At 40.6% G+C, this 23,753-nt stretch overlaps 1 protein-coding gene across 1 annotated transcript in view; it reads right to left on the reverse strand.

Annotated features, from left to right (window-relative positions):
* Nucleotides 1-23,753, reverse strand: part of map1aa (microtubule-associated protein 1Aa) — a 50,047-nt gene that overhangs the window by 25,674 nt on the left and 620 nt on the right. Inside the window, exon 2 of the mRNA XM_080458588.1 lies at nucleotides 21,627-21,728. Coding sequence (XP_080314714.1) covers nucleotides 21,627-21,728 — 102 coding nt within the window. The remainder of the gene's footprint in view (nucleotides 1-21,626; nucleotides 21,729-23,753) is intronic.

Here is a 23,753-nt window from a genome sequence, read left to right on the forward strand (position 1 = left end):
GACCCAGACTCCTTAAAGTGACCCCCTTTAACATAAATGTGAACTCTTGGAATGAGAACCTTTGAACAAATTGTTTTTATTATAAATTAAGACTAAATTTGCTCCACCAAATGGTTGAACAGCGAGTTAAAGCATAAGACAGTAAGCACGGGCTCAGGTGAAATAGATGGTGCCATTAGTTGACAAACTGATGGATGTCTTCTACAAAACGCGGCTCAAGTCTTTTCCCTGAAGAACATGTGTGTCTTTTCTCCTTGGAAAGAATGTAACACGTGTCGCGGCCACACCTTCAATCAAACACAAGCACAAATCATTATCCCCATCACCGAGCATCCAGTGTTTCCACACCCTGCCGGATCAGCACTCTGCCTCGCCCTCCCTCAGGCATCATGGGAGTTCACAAAGGACACGACTGGGCACTGGAAGATTTCTCTGTGAAGACACTGGTCTGTCTGCAGGACAATCCAATGACACAAAGACTACGATTTCATCCCCTTCAGTTGGATTATTACGAACCGGCGTGTCCTCTGCTGGAGATAGAAGCATCACCACAGAGTCACTGAAAACATGAGCTGCTCTGCCTGGAAATTCCCCCAATCTGAGAGGAAGGCAGCTGAAGGGCATTGAAGGGCAAAAACAGGTCAGAGGGACAGAGGGTGTAATCCCAGGAGGATGGGAATGTAGTGTAGTCACATTGTTAGAGACGGCCGCAAAAGAAACGACGACTCCTCAGCCGAACCTTTTCTCTCATACGAAACAATATTGAATATTTACATTTTCATCAAATCCTTAATTTATGATATCCCAAATTATCCATTTTGTAATCCAGGTGGCACCATTCTGCTCATTCTCACTCATGTACGACTTCAGCTGCTGATTTCACTCGTTGTTTTGTTGCTCTACCTTCACCAGCACATCGGTCTCCCAGTGAATACAGGATTTGCATTTTCTCTACAGACCATTGGTGCAATAAGATTATAAATAATACATTCCTGTATGAAAAACTAAATATACAAGCAAAAAGATAAACAAGTCAAGGGAAACATACTTGAAACTTCTTGATTTGCATGCAAACAGGTGAGCTGATGGGCTGATTAAATGTTGAAGTGACCAAAGATTTAAGTACAGTTGTTCTATAGATGTGAGGAGCAAAGAAAATGTCTGCTGTTGCTGAAGTGTGTACATGAGAACACATTTCGAATCTAAAACCAACAAGATGCTACGAACACTTGGTGGCCTTCTAACTGAAAAATACCACCAAACCGAGACTTAGTGTCTGACCTGCAGACGGATCAATTTAAATATTGAGGCGACAATCACACAAACAAATGAAGAAAAAAGGAAATTTAAGACGGTTAGACTGACTTGTATCATCTAATTTTGCTTTAAAGCTTCTCATTGATGAGATTGGTCATTAAAAACTAACTTGCATCTTGATCCATCACTAATAACAAAAATGCAATCAATATACTTTTATCCTGGAAAACTTCATTTCCTGTATTATAAAAGAAAAAAATCATACTTTGTCATCGAAGTCATTTGCTGTATTACTTCAACAATCTTTACCAAAATCCTCCCGTTATGTAAATAGCTCACTGGAATAATTCTCTCCTCCTTGCGTGTTACTGGATTAAAACAGCTGTCAGTTTGTCTGCATGCACCTTTCTATATTTAGAGATTTTTTTTGTCTAGCCTGTTGCATAAGTTTGGGGTTATTCACAGAGCAAAGTCTAATCCGCAGGTTTCACTGCTGCGCCCTGATGAGTGGGACCAGCACAGTCTCTGCTCGGCTCGCCGGGCCTCGGCTGCAGCCGTCAGGCCCCACAGAAGACCGCCGTTCATTCCCACCTTAGAAATCAGGTCACCTAAATCGAAGTCAACTGAATGGAGAGCAGCAGATGAATGCACAGACCGTACGCGAGGATGTGAACGCGAGTCAGGCAGGAGGTTTGTGCTGAGAGAAGCTGCAGGCCCATTTTAAAAGCATTGTCTTTACATAGGCGCCACACACACACACACACACACACACACAGACAAGACGGAGGCTGTGGTCGATCTTCATATCACACAAGAGCAAATACATTTCAAGGAACCTTTTTTTTCCTTAAATGTAACTAATTCGGTTTTTAACATTTAATAAATCAGTTTTTCTCCCAAAACTGTCTTTAAATTTAAAGTAATGACTTTTCAGAACATTCACTTAAATAATTAGGAATTATTTTCTTATATTTGGGAATATTCAAAATGTCATCGATTTTACTGTTTTGGTGTATTCCGTTAAACTACAAAACTTCGCTATTTTTTTGTAAAACGCCGATAAAATGTTTTCAAAGATAAGGATTCACAAAGGTAAATTCAGCATATAATTTCCAGAACAAGCATTTTTTTTCCCCCTACAGATCATGTCTACCAAACAAAACATCATTTATTCAAAAAACATTTTTTAAAAAGTAAAAAAAAAAATGCATTTATTTCTCAGAGGAACTATATGCTTGGGTTGCTACAATATTTATGAATTCCCATGAAAAAAAAAAAAGGTTGTGTTGTGCAGCTTTCAGTTGGATTTACACATTACACCAATAAAACACTTGTTTTTCATCCGAACATAATTTTTTCTTGGATATTGCTTGAGAATTGTACTGTTGTCAAACCAAAACTGGGTCTGCAGATTTGTGAAAATGACTTAAAATGATCATTTAGAAAAAACATTGCCATTACCTTCTTAAATATATTGGGAAATCCATTTGGAAAATAGAGTTGACAGGATTTAGATGGAGTGCTAAGGGCTTATTGGACATGGCCTTTTCCACTAGGCTGAATTCTAGTTTCAGGAATCCGAGCTTTAATTATCTTATTGAACGACTGGACACATTTCTGAGTACTTATTATTAGGTTTTTACTGTTAGTTTAAAAAACAAAGTACATTCACTACATTAATATCCAATATGGTATGGTTTGTCAATCACAGCCATAGCAGTCCTGATGCTGAGGGGAAAAAAACTATAATCAATAGAGAATTCATATGAAATACTCGAAGATTTTCGTTGTTTTAAAGTGACATTTCAGGGTTTATGACCTCTGACTGTCTGAACACGCACCACATGCACGTATCAAACGGAACAGCATGTAAACAAATGTGGAGGCACATATTATCATAATCCGAGATTTTACTCACGTTTTCCAGCCCCTGGCCTCTGAACGCACAGAGTCTATTTATCGCAGATCCTCGCGCACAGTTACTTTTTCAATCGGCTCCTTCTATCTGATGCGGTCAAATTCCTCCGGTGTCTCCGACCAGATGCATGCAGATTAGCGCCGCGGTGTTATAAAACGAGCAGCCGATCAGACCTCCGGACCGGCCAAGCCTCCGACGATCCCCCCTCCTCTTCCTCCTCCTTCCTCCTCCTCCTCCTCTTCCTCCTGCTGGTGTTTTTTTTTAAACGCGAGTAATGAGCCTCTCCGCCGGATGCGCACGGAGCGACGGATCCACCGAGCTGGATGGAGAGCGAGAACAAGCGGTGGGAGTGTTGCCGTCCTTCAGCGGGCTGGAGAGCAGAGGGAGGGGCGCCGATGCTGCGGATGAGGATGAGGCTGCAGGATCGGCCTGGTACTCCTACACCGCGCTGCCGGTGCGTTCACGGACCCCTCGTACACCGCAGCTTCAGCAGTGACCAAGCACAATCCACGTGATCCACAGGTTTAGCTCGCCCCTTCTCTCTTTTGAAATTGCTCAATGAACATCAAAAGTTTGTTTTGTTAATACACATTTCAACCATATTTATTAGCCACAATGTGAGGTTTTCTTTTCCGGGGCGCCATTCAATACAACCTCATCCCTTTTTTTTTTCCAGTTTTGCATGTTTTTAAAGTCCCATATTATAGTTTTCCAACCATTTCACATAGTTGTCAGAGATCCAACAACATTGTAGTCAAAGTGTATTGCCCCAAACCCGGCCTTGGTCCTGAATTTCAGCCGGTTTAAAAGTCCCTCTAGTGAGCTCCACTGAGAACAGGCCGTTTCTGTGTCTGTACCTTTAAATGATAATTGGCTGTGCCTGTCCACTACTGCTGCATATCTGTTTTCAAGTAGCTTTGGCAAGGAGAAAAAAATGGCGTCCACTTGTAATTTTGCAGGCCAACACTCATTTCCCTCAGGGAGGGTCAAAGTGAGTATCACCTACCAGAGGGAGTGGTTATTTCTCCAATTGATGTCATGAAGGGAAAATCTCTGATTCGCCTGTTTGATCACACAGTCATTAAAAGGTGGAGCAAGCAAGTGAGGGAGATGACAGAATTGTTTTCACTTTTGGGGCCTCTGAGGCATACACAATGTTCATTTTGTATAATAGGGGACTTTATACAAAACAGATTGGGTTTAGCTTGTTTACAACTGTGTTTTATTTTAAGGCAATATATTGCTGATTATATTTTACATTCATGGGTAGCAACTTTAAATAATTTAAAAAGAGGCTCTTATTGAAGTAGAAACCCTGAGACTTCATCATAAGTGCCTGTGTAGTAAGCCACCTCCATAATAGAAATCATTGTGAAGTACAGATGAAGTACATGTATTAGTTGTTGGTTCATGAAGGCGGTAATCAATTGGTTCTCGTCATTTACTTCCTGCAGATTACTTGAGATTGTCTTATCAGTCATTTCTTGTTACTGGAACGCTCCCAACTGCAAAGAGGGATTTTCCCATTTTACCACTGGGACATTTTCAAGATTGAAGCTGGCTGAACACACCATAAACAGATCGCCCACACACACACATTCATCACTACAGCCAGTTGAGCCATGTCATTCAATAGATGAATGAATGAAGTAATATATTTGTATTTTGGGACTAATTCCGGTGAAGACGTGTCGAGACCAAATGAGACTGCAAGGATACACAATACGCAGCAAAACCACTATTACCACAAAACTACTGCTTAAATACTGACAAGCACACCAATCAGCATCTTATATTTGATAACACTAGCAAGGTGAACGTCACCTTCTGTGATGATGTTCATCCATGGTGGCTGCCATCGTTGTCCAGCGGTGCTGTATTGCTTTCTAATGCCAGTAAATTAGAAATGGCTTCTTTAAAAACAAATAGAAACATATTTGTCTTGACATATTCTTCAGATAATGGTTTGTCTTTGACCCACATTCCCAAAAGCAAAGTCTACTGAGCAGGACAGTCTTGACAAAAGCATTTTGTTGAATAAATATAGGCCTGGCGAGATGTAATTATTTAGTGTGAAGCAAATGTTGTTCCAGGAAAGGGGACTTTTCAAACAGCTGTGACTCAAACAGCAGCTGCTGGGTGGGACAGACACAAGCTAAAATAAACTCCCAGCTCTGGTGGTTTGGCCCACTGGGAGTCTGCAAACGTAGTGTTTCCGATACCCTGAACAAAACACAACCAAGAGGTTGTTTAATATACGTCCACGCTGCTGCAGCTACACGTTTGCACTTCCATGTATATAAATAAGCAAATAAAATAAGAGCACTAACCAAATTACTCGGCTTGGATTTGAACAACTCCACGTTACCTGCCTGATATTTCTCAGGACTTGGACCACAGTCGCCCATTTCTCCTCCCTCCTGGTTGTTTTAGTTGTAGAAGAGCATTACGTCACCCTTCTTCACTCCTTTTTATAGGTGGGATGGGCACTGGCTTGCACAATGACCATTTTGCTGCTTTTTACACCAGGAAGTCCTGACATCAGCATTTTCTTTTCCATAGTACATTAAATAAACATGAAACACTACTCCTTCAGCATGAATCAGCCACTCGTGAGACTTTTTGATGAGCACATATCGTTCAGTGAGCTGGAGAACATTATTTTTTTATTATTATTACTCTCACTGAGGTAATGTTGCCATAGATGCTTTTAAGTGCTGCTGATAAAGTCTGTCAGCATCGTCTCAGCATGACAAGCTGCTTTTGACTTCCTCCGTTTGAAACTGGAGAGCTCTTCTCACAAGTTAGCGCTCTTGTTTAGTGCAACTCCTCAAGCTATCGGATGATATAGTTTTCTCCCATGTTCAAGGATGCAACGGAGACTTTCAGACAGAAACGGCAACTGAGTGCAGGAACAGTCTGTTGTGCAGGTTCTCATGCATCCTGGTCCCCTGGAGATACTTTCAGCACCTTTTTGTTAAAGAGTGGTGGAAATGTAAGTTGTGGGTCGTCCAACAGAGCAAAACGGGTTCATTCTCTGCGATCTGCTTCGCCCTGTGTGGTCCTACAGGAGAGCATTGTCTTCACCTGGATTTGTATTTGAAAAAACGTCTGTGTGAAAAAGCCTGCCGGTGAAACTGGAGCGTGTCGCGGTCGCTCTCATCTCAGCATCATCATCTCAGATGACCAGCGATCTCCCCTAAATGTCAGGCGGCTGTGAGCTGCACAGCTCTGATGCCCGGCCTGCCACACCCTCCTCCAGGCATGCTGCTTTTCTCTCCCTCGAAATATCTGCTATTCCAGCCCCCCAAGCTCCTCCTCATCTTCTCCTCCCTCCTCCTATTCTTCATCTTCTCTCCTCCCTGCACAGCTCCACTCCTTCACAGTCATCGGTTTTCTCTTTACTCTTCCTATTTTCTTCTCCTTCTTGCACCTCCTCTGCCCTCCTCCCTCTTCTCTCTCCCCCCCATTTCTCTTCTTATGTTATTCCTCCTTTCCTCTTCTGTTTTTCTATGACATTCCTCATTTTCCTCCCTACCAACGCCTTAACGTCATCATTTCTGCCAAAATTTGGAGGGACACGCTCGTCACATGACGGCTGGATAAGCTGACTTTGATTTATTTTTTTCCAGCTGTTTTGCAGACGCGTTTCTGAGTGTTATCATTGTGACCGACCGCTTTTAGTCTGACTGACTCTATTCTTCACGCCCTGTGTGAAGCGGTTCATTTAAGAGGCTGCAGCAGCTCGCTTTAAAGCCTGAGCTGTGCGAGTATGGTCGATGGAAAATCAAAACGAACCCTTTAGTGAACTGCTGACTTTCTCTCTAGCGCCACTATGTGGCTCAGATTTTCACATATCGAAAGGGTGTGTCTGTAAAATCAAGATGTGTACAGCTGCTCACAATCGCTCAGTGATCTAGCAGCTAACAGTGTTGAGGCAAACGTGATCATTATTTTTAATTCGCAAATACATATCTATATTTCATCTTGGCTTATGTTTGACTATACAGTTACAACTAAAGTTTTTGAGTCAAGAAGAAGTGGCTTATTATGTGTGGATCAGTGGTGTGCAAGACACAGAGAATTGTTTGCTTTGGCTTCTTTTAACAGTTGTGGAGTAACTTTTACTTAAAGCATCAACCCTCTTCTATTTAATTGTCTCCTTCAGTTTGTGATGTCTTCATAATGTTTAATTACGTCAGTTAGTTGCAGGAAGACGTTCTGGGTGTTAATTTATGCCATAATGTCAATCTGAAAAAAAAAAGAAAAAAAAAAGCATTAGAGAGACAGCAGCTCTGTCACACTCCGACTGTTTTGGCCTATGATAAAAAGCTCACGGAAGTAATCAATAACCACTTTCATCACTGATCCCATACAAAAGCATTACTTCAACAAGTAGTGTTCTTACTGTAAAGCATTGATGTATAACATTCACAACACAGTGGGAAAAAAACCCAAACCCATAATGAAAACAAAAACATTAGACATTTAATGCAAGTACTGAAAACAAATCTAGAAAATCCAACAAGTTTAGTTGCTGCATGTAATTTAGATTTAACACAGAAAACTGTCACCTTTTTTACGTATTTTTGAATTTCATTGAAAAGAGCGTTGCTATGCAACTAACCCTCTCTGGCTGCCAAAGCTGCCCTGTTGAAATACACATGAACACACTCATTGTGTCTTTAAAAGCCCCTGTCTGAAATGTGAATGTGTCTCCACTCTGCTCCATTGAAGCCGGGGACAGTCTGTGGTTGGCTCACAGATTCGGCTCTGTAGCCACGTATTTCCTTCACCAGCCGTGTCGGTTTAATCAGCCAGGATTTAGCTCATGTATTGAACAGTGAGCCTAGACAATAGAATAATCACTTATGTTTGTTTAATTAAATGATCATTTGAACAACGTCGTCACAAATTTGAGTCTTCACGTGAAGGTTTTGACAGATTTTCTACATTTCATTAGTTTCTTGATGTTTTTATGTTTCAAATGTGCAAACAAGCAAAAAATGATGATCACAAATACTTAAGTCATTTTCCTCTTCCTGCATGTAACTATTACTACTATTGCAGTTCTGATGTATGTACTATACATGTTTATTATATATATGGTGCTATATTCTCTAGGCAAGCTATTCTACATTTAATCTTTATTGTTGTTTTTAATCTGATCATTCGATGGACAATATGTCCCCACAGGATCAATAAAAAAACATTTCTCCATCTACTAGAAATGCTGCAATGTAATAAAATCCGTGTGTCATAAAATGTGCACTATAAGTAAATACAGCACTAAAAACACTGCTGCGACTGCAACCTTTCCTTAGTATAAAGTGAACATGATAAGCTTCTTAAGGACAGGGCTGCTGTGTGGGACTGCAGTAGATGTATCTAATTAACTGGTAACTCGATGTATTCGTCCTCCACCCCAAGGACATTACAAACATCCCTACAGATGCTCTTCTTCCACGGTGCAGCTCATGTTACTGGGATTTGATTGAATTTCACTTAACAGTTTCCCAAAATGAAACTCAAAACACATCTTATCCTACTTGTGCAGCCACTATTTTTTTGATGTTAAAAACATCTTTGCTAAGTCCTCCTGGAGGATATGACAGCTTCATTGTTGTGTTAAGCTCACAGCTTGAGTGTCGGTGTGTGTGGGTGCGTGCTGTCAGGTCCACATGAAAGGCTCTGGAGCAGGGGGACCCTCGGGCTTCATGTACATCCCAGACTGCAGAGGAACAGCGCGACAGATCAATAATGGCCTCTGAATTATTAATCGGCACACGTTTTCCCGAACTGCACCCACGATCCACGCCGTTCCCCATGTCTGGAGAGTTTTGATGTGCGTCATTCATATTTTCTCTCCTCGATAGGTAAATGACAGCGTCACAAATAGCCTGCAGATCTACTTTTCTGATGCATTTTTGATGAGATCAACCTGCAGGTACTGCTTCTCTTTGCACATCATGGGACATTTCTGGTATTTTGGGTTGTTTTTCAAGAACATATCGATTACAGTATGCTGAACATGTGCAGTTTAGCACAGAACTGGGCCTTAAAAACAACTTTTAAAGATTATTGGAGCAGAGATTGTAAAAAAAAAAAGATATTATATGAGCTTTACGTGCATGGTAATGTAGTTGTTCCAACAGGAACTAAACTTGCTGACACTGCAGTATTACATTACTGCCACTCATGATGCATCTTCTTCCATTACTCGCTGGATATTGTTTGCTCTGCCATTTTTTGCTTGTCTCACTGCCAGGATTTCTGCTGTGTGTGCACGTGATTGGAATGTGGAAAGTGCTATAGTGGAGTATGTGGCATTGCCTCTGTGTGTGTGTGTGAGAGAGATTGTAACATCTGTGGAGGCCTGAATGTGTCATAACAGGGAACTGTGGTGTTGATGAGGAAAAAAGCGAAAGAGTTTTCATCAAGAACATTATTACATATCAAAGTAAACACATGTTTAAGGGAAGAGTAAGGTTGGGGTTGGGTCACAGTTAGTGTTCAGGTTAGGCAAGTATGTTTAGAGTCAGTTTGAAAGAATTTTCCATCCTTAACATACTTATGAGGACATGAAGAAAATCTACATTCAGAAAAAGCTCAGGAAACTCGATGCCACTCGAAGGCATGCAAACATGTATGTGTATGGATGTGTTATTACAGTATCACTGCTTCCTGCTGGAAGGACCTGCACGTGTGCGAGGCACAGATCTTCTGTATAGCTGCTCAGCTCCCAGACTGTCTCTAATCTTCAGCAGCCATCACTCGTCTCTGTCTGCGTCTGCACAGCTCCTGGCTGACGTTTGCTCCGTCACACTCCGTGAACACACTCTCAGCCTCCGGGTGTGTGCTAGTAGAGAAGTCAGCCAGTATGTCGGGCGTGATATGAACATCGCCTTCTTTCACGGGTCACTGCCAGGAGCCTCCTTCCAGTGAAAACACGCACGCACGCACGCGCACACACACAGGGCTGATAACCAGGAATAGGCTGAGCTGCAGCAGGGCAGGTTTCGATCCTCGGTGCAATCAAATCTACTGTAGATTGAAATGTTGCCGATGAATATTTTGGTGGTCTAATATAGCTATGTTTGACGTTAGACACTATTTGCTATTAGATGTTGGAGCTGTTGTCTTTACAACACAAACTGGAAATGTGTTGTCTCAAACAATCGAGGTAAAAGTGACCTCACAGTTTAGGGTTAAGTCGCTTGTGATGTGGCCTGCACTCCAACAGTACCACGTTGACGTTAATTATCTGGCAATAATAAACCAGGACCGACTTACAAACACTCACTGCTACAAACCAGCTCGTCTCAAAGCGTCACAAAGACACACAAGTCAGCAAAATCAAACTACAAACTAATACCATCAAAAGCATAGGTTCAGTCAATTGATGTCTCTACCTTCATTTTTCTTCTGAAACTTTTTTGCTTTGGATGCTGCTTTCTGTTTTTGTGTTATGCATATGTACATGCATGAATGCATATGTGTGTGAGCGACAGCACACTCACATCAGGACATTTGTCAGATGTGTGTTTAAATAATGAAATTTAATGTGTGTTTCTGACTCACCTGAGGAAGAGATATGACGGCACAGAGACATATTGAAGAAATAGACGAGCATTTCATAAAAAGTGAAAGCAATACAGGCAAGTACACATAACAAGGACAAATGAAAATGTATATGATAGGCTGTGATGTATAACAATAAGTGTGATGAGATTTTAAGATTATATGCAATAAATCCAAAATGACGGCTATTTCAAAAAGATAACCTTTAAAATACATGAAATTCAACATGAAGCCTGAAAACTGTTGTTTTGAATGAAAAAGGTCACATGTGGTATTACAGTTTGATGTGTTGACATTCCTGTGAACATGGATTAAGAACTTCACTGAACATATTCAGACACTAGACGTGATCCAACTGACTCACGTTACTACTGATCTCAGCCTCCACGTTGCATATTTCCAGTGACAGACGGTTAACCATAATGACTGTAGTATGGTATTATTGCACGACAGTGTCAATAGCAGCGACCAGAGGGAATGTGCTGACATGAGGATGATTCACAGTTGTATAAACTGCATGATACGCTCTGTGTATTTATATTCGTATCCACGGTCCTATATGATGAGATCCACTGAGCTTTACTGCCCACTATCGACTGCATCTCCCCTGAGGGCTCTGTGATGCCACCAGGTTTTGTTTATCAGCTATCAGCCTGCTGTAAAGGTCCACTGAGCTTTTATTAATTGCTCCGTGTGGGCGACAGCTGCATTCGAGGAAGACCATTACAGCCATTCTCCTCCTCATCCTCTTCCTCCTTCTCCTCTCCTGGGATGAAACGTGATCTCTGGTGTTGCCAGGCTGTCCCTGTGCCTCATCGGTCAATCAGGAAGCCGTCTGCAGTGAGCAGAGGATTGAGACACTAATGGACATACAGTGATGGATGCACTGATTACCTGTGTGTCATATCCATTTCATCATGACGCAAGAGGCTCAGCAGCGTGTCGATACCACACGCCTGCACAGGGAAGCTGAGAGTGCCTTTAAGAAGCTAAAAGGAGCCCACAAAGGATTTTAAATCCTGTGCTGGGGTTGATATTACCCATGCCACAGAGGGAGGTACATGACAATGTATTAACCTTTTACTCTGCATGTGACTATATTTGGTACCTTTTTCCAAAGAAATACCAATTTGCCCAGAATACAATGCTATTCTACACATTAAGATTAATTCAACTCAAGTGGGATCTTAAAGATGTGTCACTTTTGCAGTACACACATGGTCGGCATCGCTCGATTGGTAGAGCGGTCGTCTCCCAATAGGAAGGTTGCAGATTCGATTCCCATCGCTGCCTGCCTACATGCCAAAATGTCCTTGGGCAAGCCACTGAACCCCAAACTGCCCCCATTGGAGTGACAGCGCCTTGCACACCTCCAGCCTCCAATGGTGCGTGAATGGGTGAATGTGATGAGCTATGTAAAGCGCTTTGGGGCTGTTGCCAGCGAAAAGACGCGATATAAGTAAGTCCATTTATTCTATAAAATTCACTTTCTAATGGCTTTCCAACAGTAATATGCATCTCCATACCTGGAATGACGCCCCAGAAGTGAAGAAAGTCTGTCCTCTCTCTCCCTGGCTTGTTTCATTTTTTTAAAAGTGTGTTGTTCCAACCAGCCAATCAGAAGTCAAACCCTATATAGTGTCATCGGGGGTTTAGCCAATCCGGATCAAGGTAGACTCCCCCTTTGACTCCTCCCACAATTAGGCAGCTCTGCTCTGGCACATGGCACCACAAGAGGAAGTACTTCCTCCTATTCCCAAGATGGGCATGTGTGGGCGGAGCCAGTCCAGCTCACACAGACACAGCAGATTCTGAATGCAGCTCCTATGATCCAATATTCAAATGGAAGAAAATCAAGGAGAAGCTGGATTTGGGGCAATAAACTTTGAATACAACGTTTTTGGACCAACGTGACCCATGTGAAAGTGTTGAAAAGCTGTATGATATGACCCCTTTAAATATTGAGAGAAAAAATGTTGTTGTATTTGTTTGCTTTCTCCCAATCAATGTACCTCATTGATGTAGCCCACCTGATAATCACTAAGCAATCTACACTGTGCACGTGCAACTGTTCTTTTCCAATGTTTATTCTAATGAAACACGAATGCTCTATTGCTTGGCCTTATGTTTTTAAATTGTAAAATCTTTGGTCCTTTCCCATAATGCCTTTCTTACTAATAAATGAAAATAAAACATGAAGTACAGCGGATACGATCTGAATAGAAATCTAGATAAGTAGTGTAGTGGTTAGCACTCTCGCCCCACAGTGAAAATATTTTAGCTTCAAGTCCGGGCCTGGACTTTCTGTATGGAGTTTTCATGTTCTCCCTGTGTGAGGGTTTCCCCTGGGCTTCCACCCACAGCGTAAAATCGTGTTTTTGAGGTGTGGTGTGACCCTAAGAGAGACAGGTGACTTGTCCAGGGTTTATCCTGCCTTCATCCATAGTCATAGAACACCAGAACCTCTTCATCTGTTATGAATCTGCTTCAATAGTTGAGCTCTTTTTTGAAACATTTCCAAAAGAGTATCTTAAGAAAGAACCTTCACGATTATATGGATCAAATTTCAGAAGTTGGCTCTAAAATATTTTGTAGCATTTCCTGTCCCCAAGCTGTCTATCTAGTATTTATGCGGCAGGTTTCATTCTTTTTAATTACCATGTCGCCAAATGTCATCACACTTCCCGTGATATCTCAGTCTGACAGCAACAGCTCATAAACCCTTCGCTCCCTGCGCTGCTTCTTTCTGTCCTGTGAGTGATTGTACATGAAGCTCCAGGGAGGCGGGGGAGGGCCAAAGCAAAGCACGTGAGCCTGGAGGGCGCTGGCCGTCCTTCAGCACATATGCCACCCATCAGGGAGGTCACAGCCGAACTTGGCTGTGTGAGTGTTTCAACACATCGACATGCTGGGAAACACTCGCAGTGGGTGGTGGTATTTTACTTCCCTGCAATGCATATTCATGCATGTTCAAATGATATATTCTCTTAATTCTGCTGCTTCATGCTTCACATTGTAACCAAATGCACCTATATGCACTTTTTGTGGAAATCACACAAAGATGTCTCTGTCCAGACAATTCAAATTCGCCTGTCCTTTAAAATAGTCATACAAGCACAATCATTAAAAGTTCTGAGGGTTCTGTCATTTCTCATCAGCACCATTGTTATGTGACGAGCAATCACATAATCGGCAGACTTTCTTCAGTGATAAATATTCATGTTGAAAAGGAACTGGCACCGGGCATGTAATTACACAGATAACATCAAATCTCCGTGCGCCGCTCATGTTGACAGGGGCTCTTTGAAAATATAGGCAAAATGATTAAACGAAACAAAAAAACTACACATAATGAAAAATCTTTAAAAAAAGAACAAATGGATAAACTTTCACCTGGATGTAGTGTTGGATGAAAAAATACGTTTTATCAAGTTTTGTCTTTTTTTTTTTATAAGACATTTTGCTTAAAGTCTGAAACAACAGTGAATAGTTTCTTTCTTAAAAATGGAGTGGAATAGCAGTAATATCTATTGCAAATAAAACCCAACTTGCTACCTTGAACAAACATTCTAGTATTGTTGTAGTTAATCCTATCCTAATAATGCAAGTATAGCTGGAGCTGTATCAATGTAGTATTGCAGTGACATGTTGGATAAGCTGTCAGTGTGTAATCCCAGGGCTGATTCTCTCATTAAGTTTAGCTTAAATTTGACTTGAGGAAGATGCTATATAATCTGTACGTTAGCACTAAAATGTATTTATGAAGAAATGAGTGCAAGAACAAGAAGCAGAAAAACCATTTAGATTAATTATCCACATGAAGATGAGTTTTATACCATGAGAATTACAGCACAGATGACAGAGACTTATATTAATTTTACTTAAAGAGGGGCATATTCAATATTGCTGCACTCATTAAGTAAACAGGAGTTTAGTAAATGGTAACAGAGCTGTTCTTTAGAGGACACAGCAACCTTGACTTACATTATTAGTATCAGTTAACAGACTGTAATGACAGAAAGAGACAGCAGCTCTTCAACTGTTTTCATTGTTTACAGAAATAATCAATTGTAGTTCTGTTATACTTCTACTGTCAATCTACCCTAACTACAGCACCAAACCTTCTGCTAACAGAGGAAATGTCATAGGACAAGTCAGAGACACCCACCAATATATATTCTGGTATGTTTCTGTTTGTGACATTGTGGTAAATCAAAATGTCAGTTAATGTTTCTATTAAACATACACGGATATCTAAAGCCTGCAGGCCACATGCCACCATTATTCTTTTAATTAATTCAGTTTTACAGTGTTACATGACGGTCATTTCGAGCACATTTGAGTGGATTACCAATTGAAATGACACCAGATTACTTCATTTCTGAGTTTCTTTTAAGGTTAAGAATATCAAATGTATGCATATTGATTAAGATTAGAGACATTCAATCATGCAGAGAATGGCAAATGCCTGTCTCTGCCTTCGTTAACTGGTTTTGGACGGATAAATAGTACCTTTGTTGTCTCTCTCCTTTGTGTCCATTGTGTTCAGACTTGTCAGCCATGATGACTGTGCACTCTTCTACCAGCTGCATATTAGTATTCAAGACGCAGTCCAAGAGGAGCTGTTGTATGACCGAATCCAGGTTGGCTGTGAGAGATTTGACTGAGAGGCGATCGCAAATCAGAAGGGCTTTCTAAACCCCTCAGATCACGACTGCCATTACGAAAAGCCACGCGGGGACTGACCTTCGATTTGGAGAGGCCTCCTATTCCTGAAGAGACATCTTTACCACATGGGTCTGATCAATTTTCCAATGTGACCTCTGGACGAGTCCGACAGTTGTTTAAGCCCGACTCTGCCTCGAGCAGCTGAACTGTGAACCTACGTGTTTACTGAAGGCTCAGTCCACTCCAGAATGAGACACATTATTTCTTGGTAGAGCAGAAGAGAACATGTAACAGGCACATCAAGCTCCTATTTATCACACAGTGCAAACACACAGAACCCGATGGCACCTTTTTATGTCTTATTCACAATTACCTCATTATTTCGTTCCGTACATCCAGATCTCCTTCTCCCCCGCCTCCTGATGCAAAAATTGATCCGTGCATCAGCTCACTTGGTTTAACTCAGACCACTTAATGTCAATGAAAGTCCACTCGAGGTAGCACAGAGGTTCATAATATCAGCTCCTCAATGAAATTTGCAACTAACTTAAATTTTTTTAAATGAAAAAACAAAGCTGATCTAAAAAGTCTAGAGCCTAACAGAAAGAAACAACATAAAATATATCTATGTCAGGTAGAAATAATCCCCTACAAATGCATTTTAAAACTATGTGTTTTACACTTGAGACAGAAACTTAACCCTTCAGAAGAGAAATGACCATATCTGATGAATATAAAGACCACAAAACCCCCTCTCAGACAGCTGAATTCTAAAGCCAGACTGACTCTGCTGCTGCTGACTCTGTGTTCATGTCAACCTTTTTCAAGTCCATGCCTCAGGAACTGTGCCCTTTTCAATGAATTCACTGTCGGGGTTCAGTGGGTTCATAGCTTACTCTGCATAAAACCATTTTTACCCATTTCTTTTTCTTGCGTGTCACATAGTAACTCACCACGGAGTCCATATTTTTCTGGGGTACCCACAAAAACAACAATATTAATAAACATGTATTCAGAGTCAGTTCCAGACAGCCAAGAGCCCTGGGCAAAGTCTTCTGTGGGGATCCTCCAAATGCCAAAATATATATATATATTTTTTAAACTACAGATAAAGTCCATCTATTTATTATAAAAAAGAAATGACTTAAAAAAAAAAAGAGGTGTAAGTCCTGAGAACCAATGAAAAAAGCAGCTTAAGTAATATAATATCCTAATAAATGTCAATCATGATGTCAATCATGTCTTTATCCACTCCACATGATGGGCCCCTCTGCAGTTTATTTAAAGCCTCACTGACGCTGATGAGTCCATTCAGATCTTCTTGGGTTGTTAAGGAGTGTAGATATGTCTTTGCAAGCTTAAGGCTTGAAAACGTTGCTTTTGGTAACGCTCTTGTGACTAATAGTATCTTGTTTGATTAAATTCCTCCAAAGTTACAGTATTTGATGGTTTGTCTGCTACAAAAGAAAAAAAAAATCATGTCTTATTGAAATGTGACTAATGAAAATGTCACCTGTTTTATTGAGAAACACCAGAATAGCTTTGGTCCATTTTGCTTTACAGATGTACTTTGTCCATCTTCACAAAAAACAAAAAACAAAAAAAAAGAAAAACTTTACACAGCAGAAACCTACGTTCTGATTATAACTATTTCATGCTTCCACTGAGATGCTGAGCTCAACTAATAAAGTTACTCGTGTCTGATGTGTCTTCACCTTAAAGTGAAGCTCAATGCTGGTGGACACACACTGACTGTCGGGAAAATACAAAAACAGGAGCTTTCCTTTGTCTGAGAATTTCAAATCGCATCTTATTGACATGTGAAAATCTAATTTTGTTAAACTCAGAGCAGACAAAGTCTGGTGGTGCCCACCTGGGATCCCCCCCCCCCCCCCCCCCCCCCAATTAGAGTCTTGGAGTCCAGTTTGGGAAAAACTGATCATTGGTATAGTAATTGCATGAGCAGGAAACAGAATAGAGTGCAGCGAGGCCTCTATAATGTGCTACGATGCAGTATTGTGAAAGACTGCAATGCATGGATGAGCTCCCACACTGTATACAATTACTTGAAAGAAATCTGGGCTCAGTAATACACTGTCTAGACGAATCCTTCAAAGTACTGAAATATAATCTTGTGTTCAAGCATGTATGTGTGCATACGTGTGTGTGTGAGGTTATGGATTGGCCTGCAGAGTTCCTATTGTTAAGACCCAACTCCCATTGAGAACAAAAACAACTAATAATTAAACAACATTTTGGTTGGCCTCAGGCACATACTGATTCTGGTTTCTACGTCCATGAACTGAATGCAAGTCAAAGAAAGGTGCTTACACAGTCTGCTGTTGTCTGGAGGAACAGACTGTGGAGGCTCACATCTCTGTATGTACACACAATTCCATTGTGTTGCTGTAACGATACTAATTCTAGCACGTGGCTTTTATTACTCTGTAACAATTAACAATTACCATTCTGTTCTGTACTGGACTCATTACTATCCACTGTACCTTTTGTGCTTGCCTGTGCAGTATGTGTGTGCTTCTGCTGGTAGATGATTGCCAGAGTCCAGAGGGATACAGTGAGCTGTCTTCGGGCTGCTGCTCACATCTCTGTATGCTTCCATCTCTGTTTACATACTGCTGAGGACTCCCAGACTGCAGCGGGATTAGACTTGAGTCACTGTGAGCAGGGAGGAAGATCTAGAAGGTCTGAACCAGCAATCAAAGAACCAGGAATCAATAACAGTTGTATCGGTGTGGCGACTGAGGGAGCAGCACACTGTACGTACGATGCCATTCACGTTTCAGCTGTGCTCCACAGTTTCTCCTGCAGATACCAGATGTACACGCTCACAAGTAATAGATAAATCAGATGGAGACAGAAAATCAAAAGAATGTTTATGCGCCCAGCGGTAACGTAGTGACTGTAAAAACATCAGGAGTGATCAGATTTATTGCCTCAATCTTCTTTTATGTTTACTGAATCAGAAGCACACTGCTAATATGAAATGACGCAAGATGACGCAGGTTTTGTTTTGGAGCTGCTGCGCCCTCACCAGTGGACAGCTGTGGATCCGAAGAATTATGTTTGTATTCTTCGTAATGCAATATCTGAAAAGCACCTTAAATGGATTGCTGCAGAGGACGAAATTCTGTGGGCGAGCTCCGATGTCAACGTCAGAATCAATTTGTGTTATGTCGATGGTACAGATCAGAGTCCATGGAAGCAAAATACCACCTCTCACTCAGCCAGTGCACTGCTCACGTGAAACGACAACCAAAAAAAACCCCAACCCAAAACATGAATTCATTTTAAAAAGTTGTCACCTTTGTGCCCTCCACACAAAACTGACAATTTTCCCATTATTCCTTTTTGCCACACAAAACAGAAGACGCGTTTTATTAATAGCTTCAAGCCACATTTAGTCTCCTGGTTTTAGGAAGCAAAAATACCCTCACAACCTTTGTGCTAATAAGTATTACTAATATATAAATAATGTGGTTATAGTTAAGCTTCAGGCACTGCACCCACGAAGATGATCGACTCAAAACGGCATCTTCGTTTGAGAAAAGTTTCACACAGGGCTCACAGCTCAGCCGATAGAGCGCAGCAACACGATGAGCTCATGATTAAAGACCTGACTAACTAACTTTCCTTGTTAAAATCAGGATACAGCAACTTGAACAAATCATTAATCTTTAGTAATTCATGCAACAAAAGTATCTCACAAACAAAAACTTTTTTTACCCATGATGCCCCATGAGAGGCAATTATTCATCGAATCCTCTCTGCTGTCAGAGCAGCGCTTTGTCAGTTTAACGTCTTAATCGTGCAAATTAGTGAACGTAAACTCCCCCAAGAAGTCGCGTTAAGATCATGTCTGCCCATAGCCAAGAAAAGCCATTCAGTCTGAAGGTACTGGATCTCTATCAATAACTGCAAACATGTCATTAAAGCACAAACTGTGAATTACACAGTCGCATTTTATCCAGATTGTAAAGTAAATTGGAGCTTCTGACAGGATCCTTATTGTTTAACATCAAGTCTGCAATGGGTACGATGAAAAGAACTAATTTACATCAGGAGCTCATGAAGCAAATAAAAACCACAACACAATACTTTTGTCCATTGCAGTAATAGTCTTGAATTGAAAGGGAGAAAATAGAGGTATGCAATCCAATGTAACCACACAAATAAATAAATAAATAAATGAATAAATCTAAACAGCCACAAAGAAGCAAATTAAAACACAAACAATTAATCCTTTAGACATCATATATAAAATATGATGATAAGCAAAACCTTTTGTTGCTATTATGACAAATAAATGATAATAAACCTCACAAAAGTTGAATGTATATTGCATTTTACTGTATGTATTAATGTATTTACTGCTGGAAAAGCCCCAGAGGGAGAGGTAGTTTGCCTCTTTGCACGTCTTCTCAGGCCGAAGCACAGATGATGTGCACTGCTTTTCTCCCTCCGTATATATAGCTGCACTCAGTAAACGTCTTTGTGCCGCAGTTAAATCAACACTTCAGAAGGACAAGAATTGCAAGAGGCCGAGTAAAAGACAGATAAGGAATTAAAGTGAGTCTTCCAGCTGAGAGAGAGAAGGGTGTGGCAGTTCAGGCAGCTGAAAATAGGATGAAACTTAAAAGAGCTGTGAAAAATATAGAACCGTTAGAAATAACTGTCATTTATCAGAAAAGACTGATTAATCGCCAGTGCTGAATTATTTATGAAGTTGCTGCAGGAAAAGTCAGAATACAGGTAATGCATTAAAGCAGGCAAAACAATTACGCTGGAACATTATAGGAATGATTAAAAAAAAAAGGTGTAAAACTGTGAAATATTTCCTGCTTTACTGCACCTCTGCTGAAATGTGTTGGTATGTTGTGTGAAAAAAGAGGTGAGATCCGGAAGAGACTGAATTTATTCTCCTGTGCATCTCGGTGACGATGACGTAATGTGAAGTAATGCAGCAGCTGAGTCGACCTGCAAAAGCATTAAATGACCTGAAAGGACACATAATAAACATTGACTTCTGAATAAACACCCAGGGTTTACGCATATTCACAGGAACTATTTCTCCAAAGTCAGCTATATTACAATATACTAATTTACATATTTTGCATCAATTCATAGAGGATTCAGAGTTTCGATCTTTGAGCATAGAGACAGCCCAGAACATTTCATCCACAACTACCAGAGGCCCAAATTGTGACTAATCTTTTCACTATGTATGGGAGCTTGAGTCACTGATTGAATGTAAAGACCTATGCTCAAATGCATCAAGTTTTTAAAATAATATATGGAGATTCACTACAATTGTAGGAGGACTTTTTTTCATTCTGACTTTTTTTTTCTGTAAAATCTGAAAAAATACTTTAATGATTTAGAAAAAAAATTAATTATCTCAGAGAAAACAAAAAAAAAATTGGAATGAGCTGAGAGAATGCACTGATTTTTTTTGTAGCACATCTAACAAATGCTCGGTATGCATTTCTGCTCTTTACATAACAGCTGCCAAAAAGCTGCGTAGGAGTAAAGACGCACAAAGTTCTGAGAGTTTTTTTGTCTTGTTTTTTTAAACCCTTCCTCAGTGAACACTCAGTCCGGTTTGTTCGGTGCGTCTTCTCCTCTGAGCTGCACTTGACCTCGCTAAGCTACTGACAACAGCAAATGCTAAATATGCCATAGTTAAGAAGGACGTGGGAGACATACAAGCATTTTCTTTTAAAGTGATAAACTGTGATTCAGAGAGCTCTCGCTTTCAAAACACAAATCCCAGCCAGTTCCACATCCACTCGGGCTCCATTCAGCCATTCACCTTATATACAATCCCACTGACGTTCAGCCCCCATTGAATCGCCTCACAGTCTGCATGTGAGCGCCTGATCAATACGGGGTGTGCCGTCTGCCATCGCTCCAGATTTCCTCCAATACACATGGGGAGAAAGACATAAGCGATTCTGTTGTGGAGTCGACTCGCTTTGTGAGAACACAATGGAAGGATAGTAACACTTTCATTCTCCCTCAGCAACACTGACACTGCCACAACCCAGACGGGACAATCACTGGCTCCAGGCCACCAAGAGAGATAAACACTGATGAAAACATGACACACAAACACGCCGCGCAAGGCCCCGGCATAGCTGTCGTATGGCGTGTGTCTGCACCAGTTCAATCGGATCAGACTGACCTTTGACCTGCGAGGAAAACTGAGCGGTGTGTCTGGCCTCAAACAGCTGCAGCTCCTTGTTCAAGTCAAAAAGAGTCGGATCGACGCTCCAGGAACGCAGACCTGTTTTTGTCAAAAGACGAAAGAAGAAAACATCAAATTAACATATTTATTAGAAGAACAGAGCAATAGATCACCTTTTTTTCTATCTGTGATTAATATAGTATTTCTATTTTTTATCATCTGATAAAAGATGAGCATTGGAATGTGGAATAAAGGGCTTCCTAACATATTACAAGTACATATTGAAAGATTAAACGTCTAAAATAATCCCTTGCAGAAAAAAAGTCACATGCCTGGAAGGGGTGGATTCACATCAGACAATCGCTGGACCTCCCTTTACTAAGGCACCCTTTACTTCACAACATTTCAAGTGAAAAGACATTGTTCGTTTATTTAGAAAAGTTTCAGACTCACACTACAATATTTTGAAAACGGTGTCCGTTTACACATAAAGGACAGAAATGTTGAAAATGATGTACTTTCTATGTTGGGCCACTAGTAGGTGGTGTTGGTTGTTTTTGTAATGAAGCCACACACCCGTGCACTGAGAGCAACACGCTGTAAACACTCTGTATGGACAGAAAACAACGTTGGAATTGCAATTCTGGTGACTGTCAACTATAAAACTATCAAGTCCCAGGTGAAGATGGACTGGGAGTCATGACATTCTGGAGGAAAACATTGTTCTTGCTGTCAATCTACTGGCACATGTGCATAAGAAATATTTACTATGGCCAGTCGTGCGCATGCGCAGTAGCAGCATTTCAAAATAGTTGCGTTTTCCTGCATTTCCACATACACTGAGTCGGAGTGTTATTGAAGTGTTCCACCTTGGGAGCCATTTTGAAAAAGTTGCATTTTCAGTGGCTCCAGGTACCATTGTCAAACACCTAAAACGCAACAAAGGTTTTTCATTTTCACTTGAAAACGTTGTGTAAACAGGGCCTCAGTCAATCTCTGGGACAATGACAGTATATTTATAATTCTCTGAATGATGTCACCGTGTAGTGGTGAGAAGAGTGAAGCTGAATTTTCTGTTGTTTTTGTGTAATTTGAGAAAATGACATTTTTTGTTTGGATATTCATACCAGGTGACTTATGTTTACATTTATCTTCATAAACATTATTAAAATTTAAAATAAATAAAATAAATGTCAGTCTGGGGCTCCCAAGGTGCCTCTTGCCCCCAGAATGTCTAGAAACAGCCCTGATTGGTTTATAGGTTCATGTCATCAACTAAATTGTTTTCTGTTATTATGACTTTGAGAGGACTTCAATTTTTGAAACAGAAACAAGAAGTTCTGCCATTCCGCTATTGATCGATCCCAAATTAATCTTAAATGGATCACGCTACAATGCTGCAGCTTCAGGATAGATGATTATTACTGTCAACTGCTTCCATCCTTTCACCCAACCTCTAATCTTCATAGAGATTGAGTCAAGTCACGATCCAGTTTTAATAATAATACAGGGTGGAGAATAGGGAGTGAAAGTCAATTAAACAGCAAAGGAAAAAAAGCACAGAGACCCTGAAAATAATGGTTCAAACACTTTGTGTTCCACCTTCACCATCTCCACACTTCACACTAAACTGAATCTCCCAGTTACAACAGAAAACATAGCAGCACCCAGAACCTGCTAAAAGTGTGATGAACTCTTTGAAGGCATGGAGGTTGCTTATTGCAGGATTAGGTCACAGCTTAATATATCAAGTGCACATCGATTTGCAGTTAAACTTATCAAAGAAAAAAAAATCAGACAGATCTAAAGCCTAAAATCTTTCTTGACACAGATGGTGAGCTGAAAGAAAAAGTTATAGTTCAGAACAGAAAGTTTGTGTAATTGTTGTGAAGGATATTAAACAGGATCATTTCTCTTGAGTCATTTTGAGGAGTCCTCCAACAAGACTCTTGATTTATGTATTTGTATTGCTGCACAAAAATAAATATAACCTCCTACCACAAGTGTTTTGAAGTTTTATCCAGATATTGATTTATATTTTATAGTTTACTCAGATATTGTCGAGTAGCAACTGTCTGTTTATCCAAGAAAATAAGGAGGATCGGAACCTCATTTATTCCCCTC

This window comes from Lipophrys pholis (genome assembly GCF_963383615.2).
Source record: "Lipophrys pholis genome assembly, chromosome: 2".
NCBI classification, from domain to species: Eukaryota; Metazoa; Chordata; class Actinopteri; order Blenniiformes; family Blenniidae; genus Lipophrys; species Lipophrys pholis.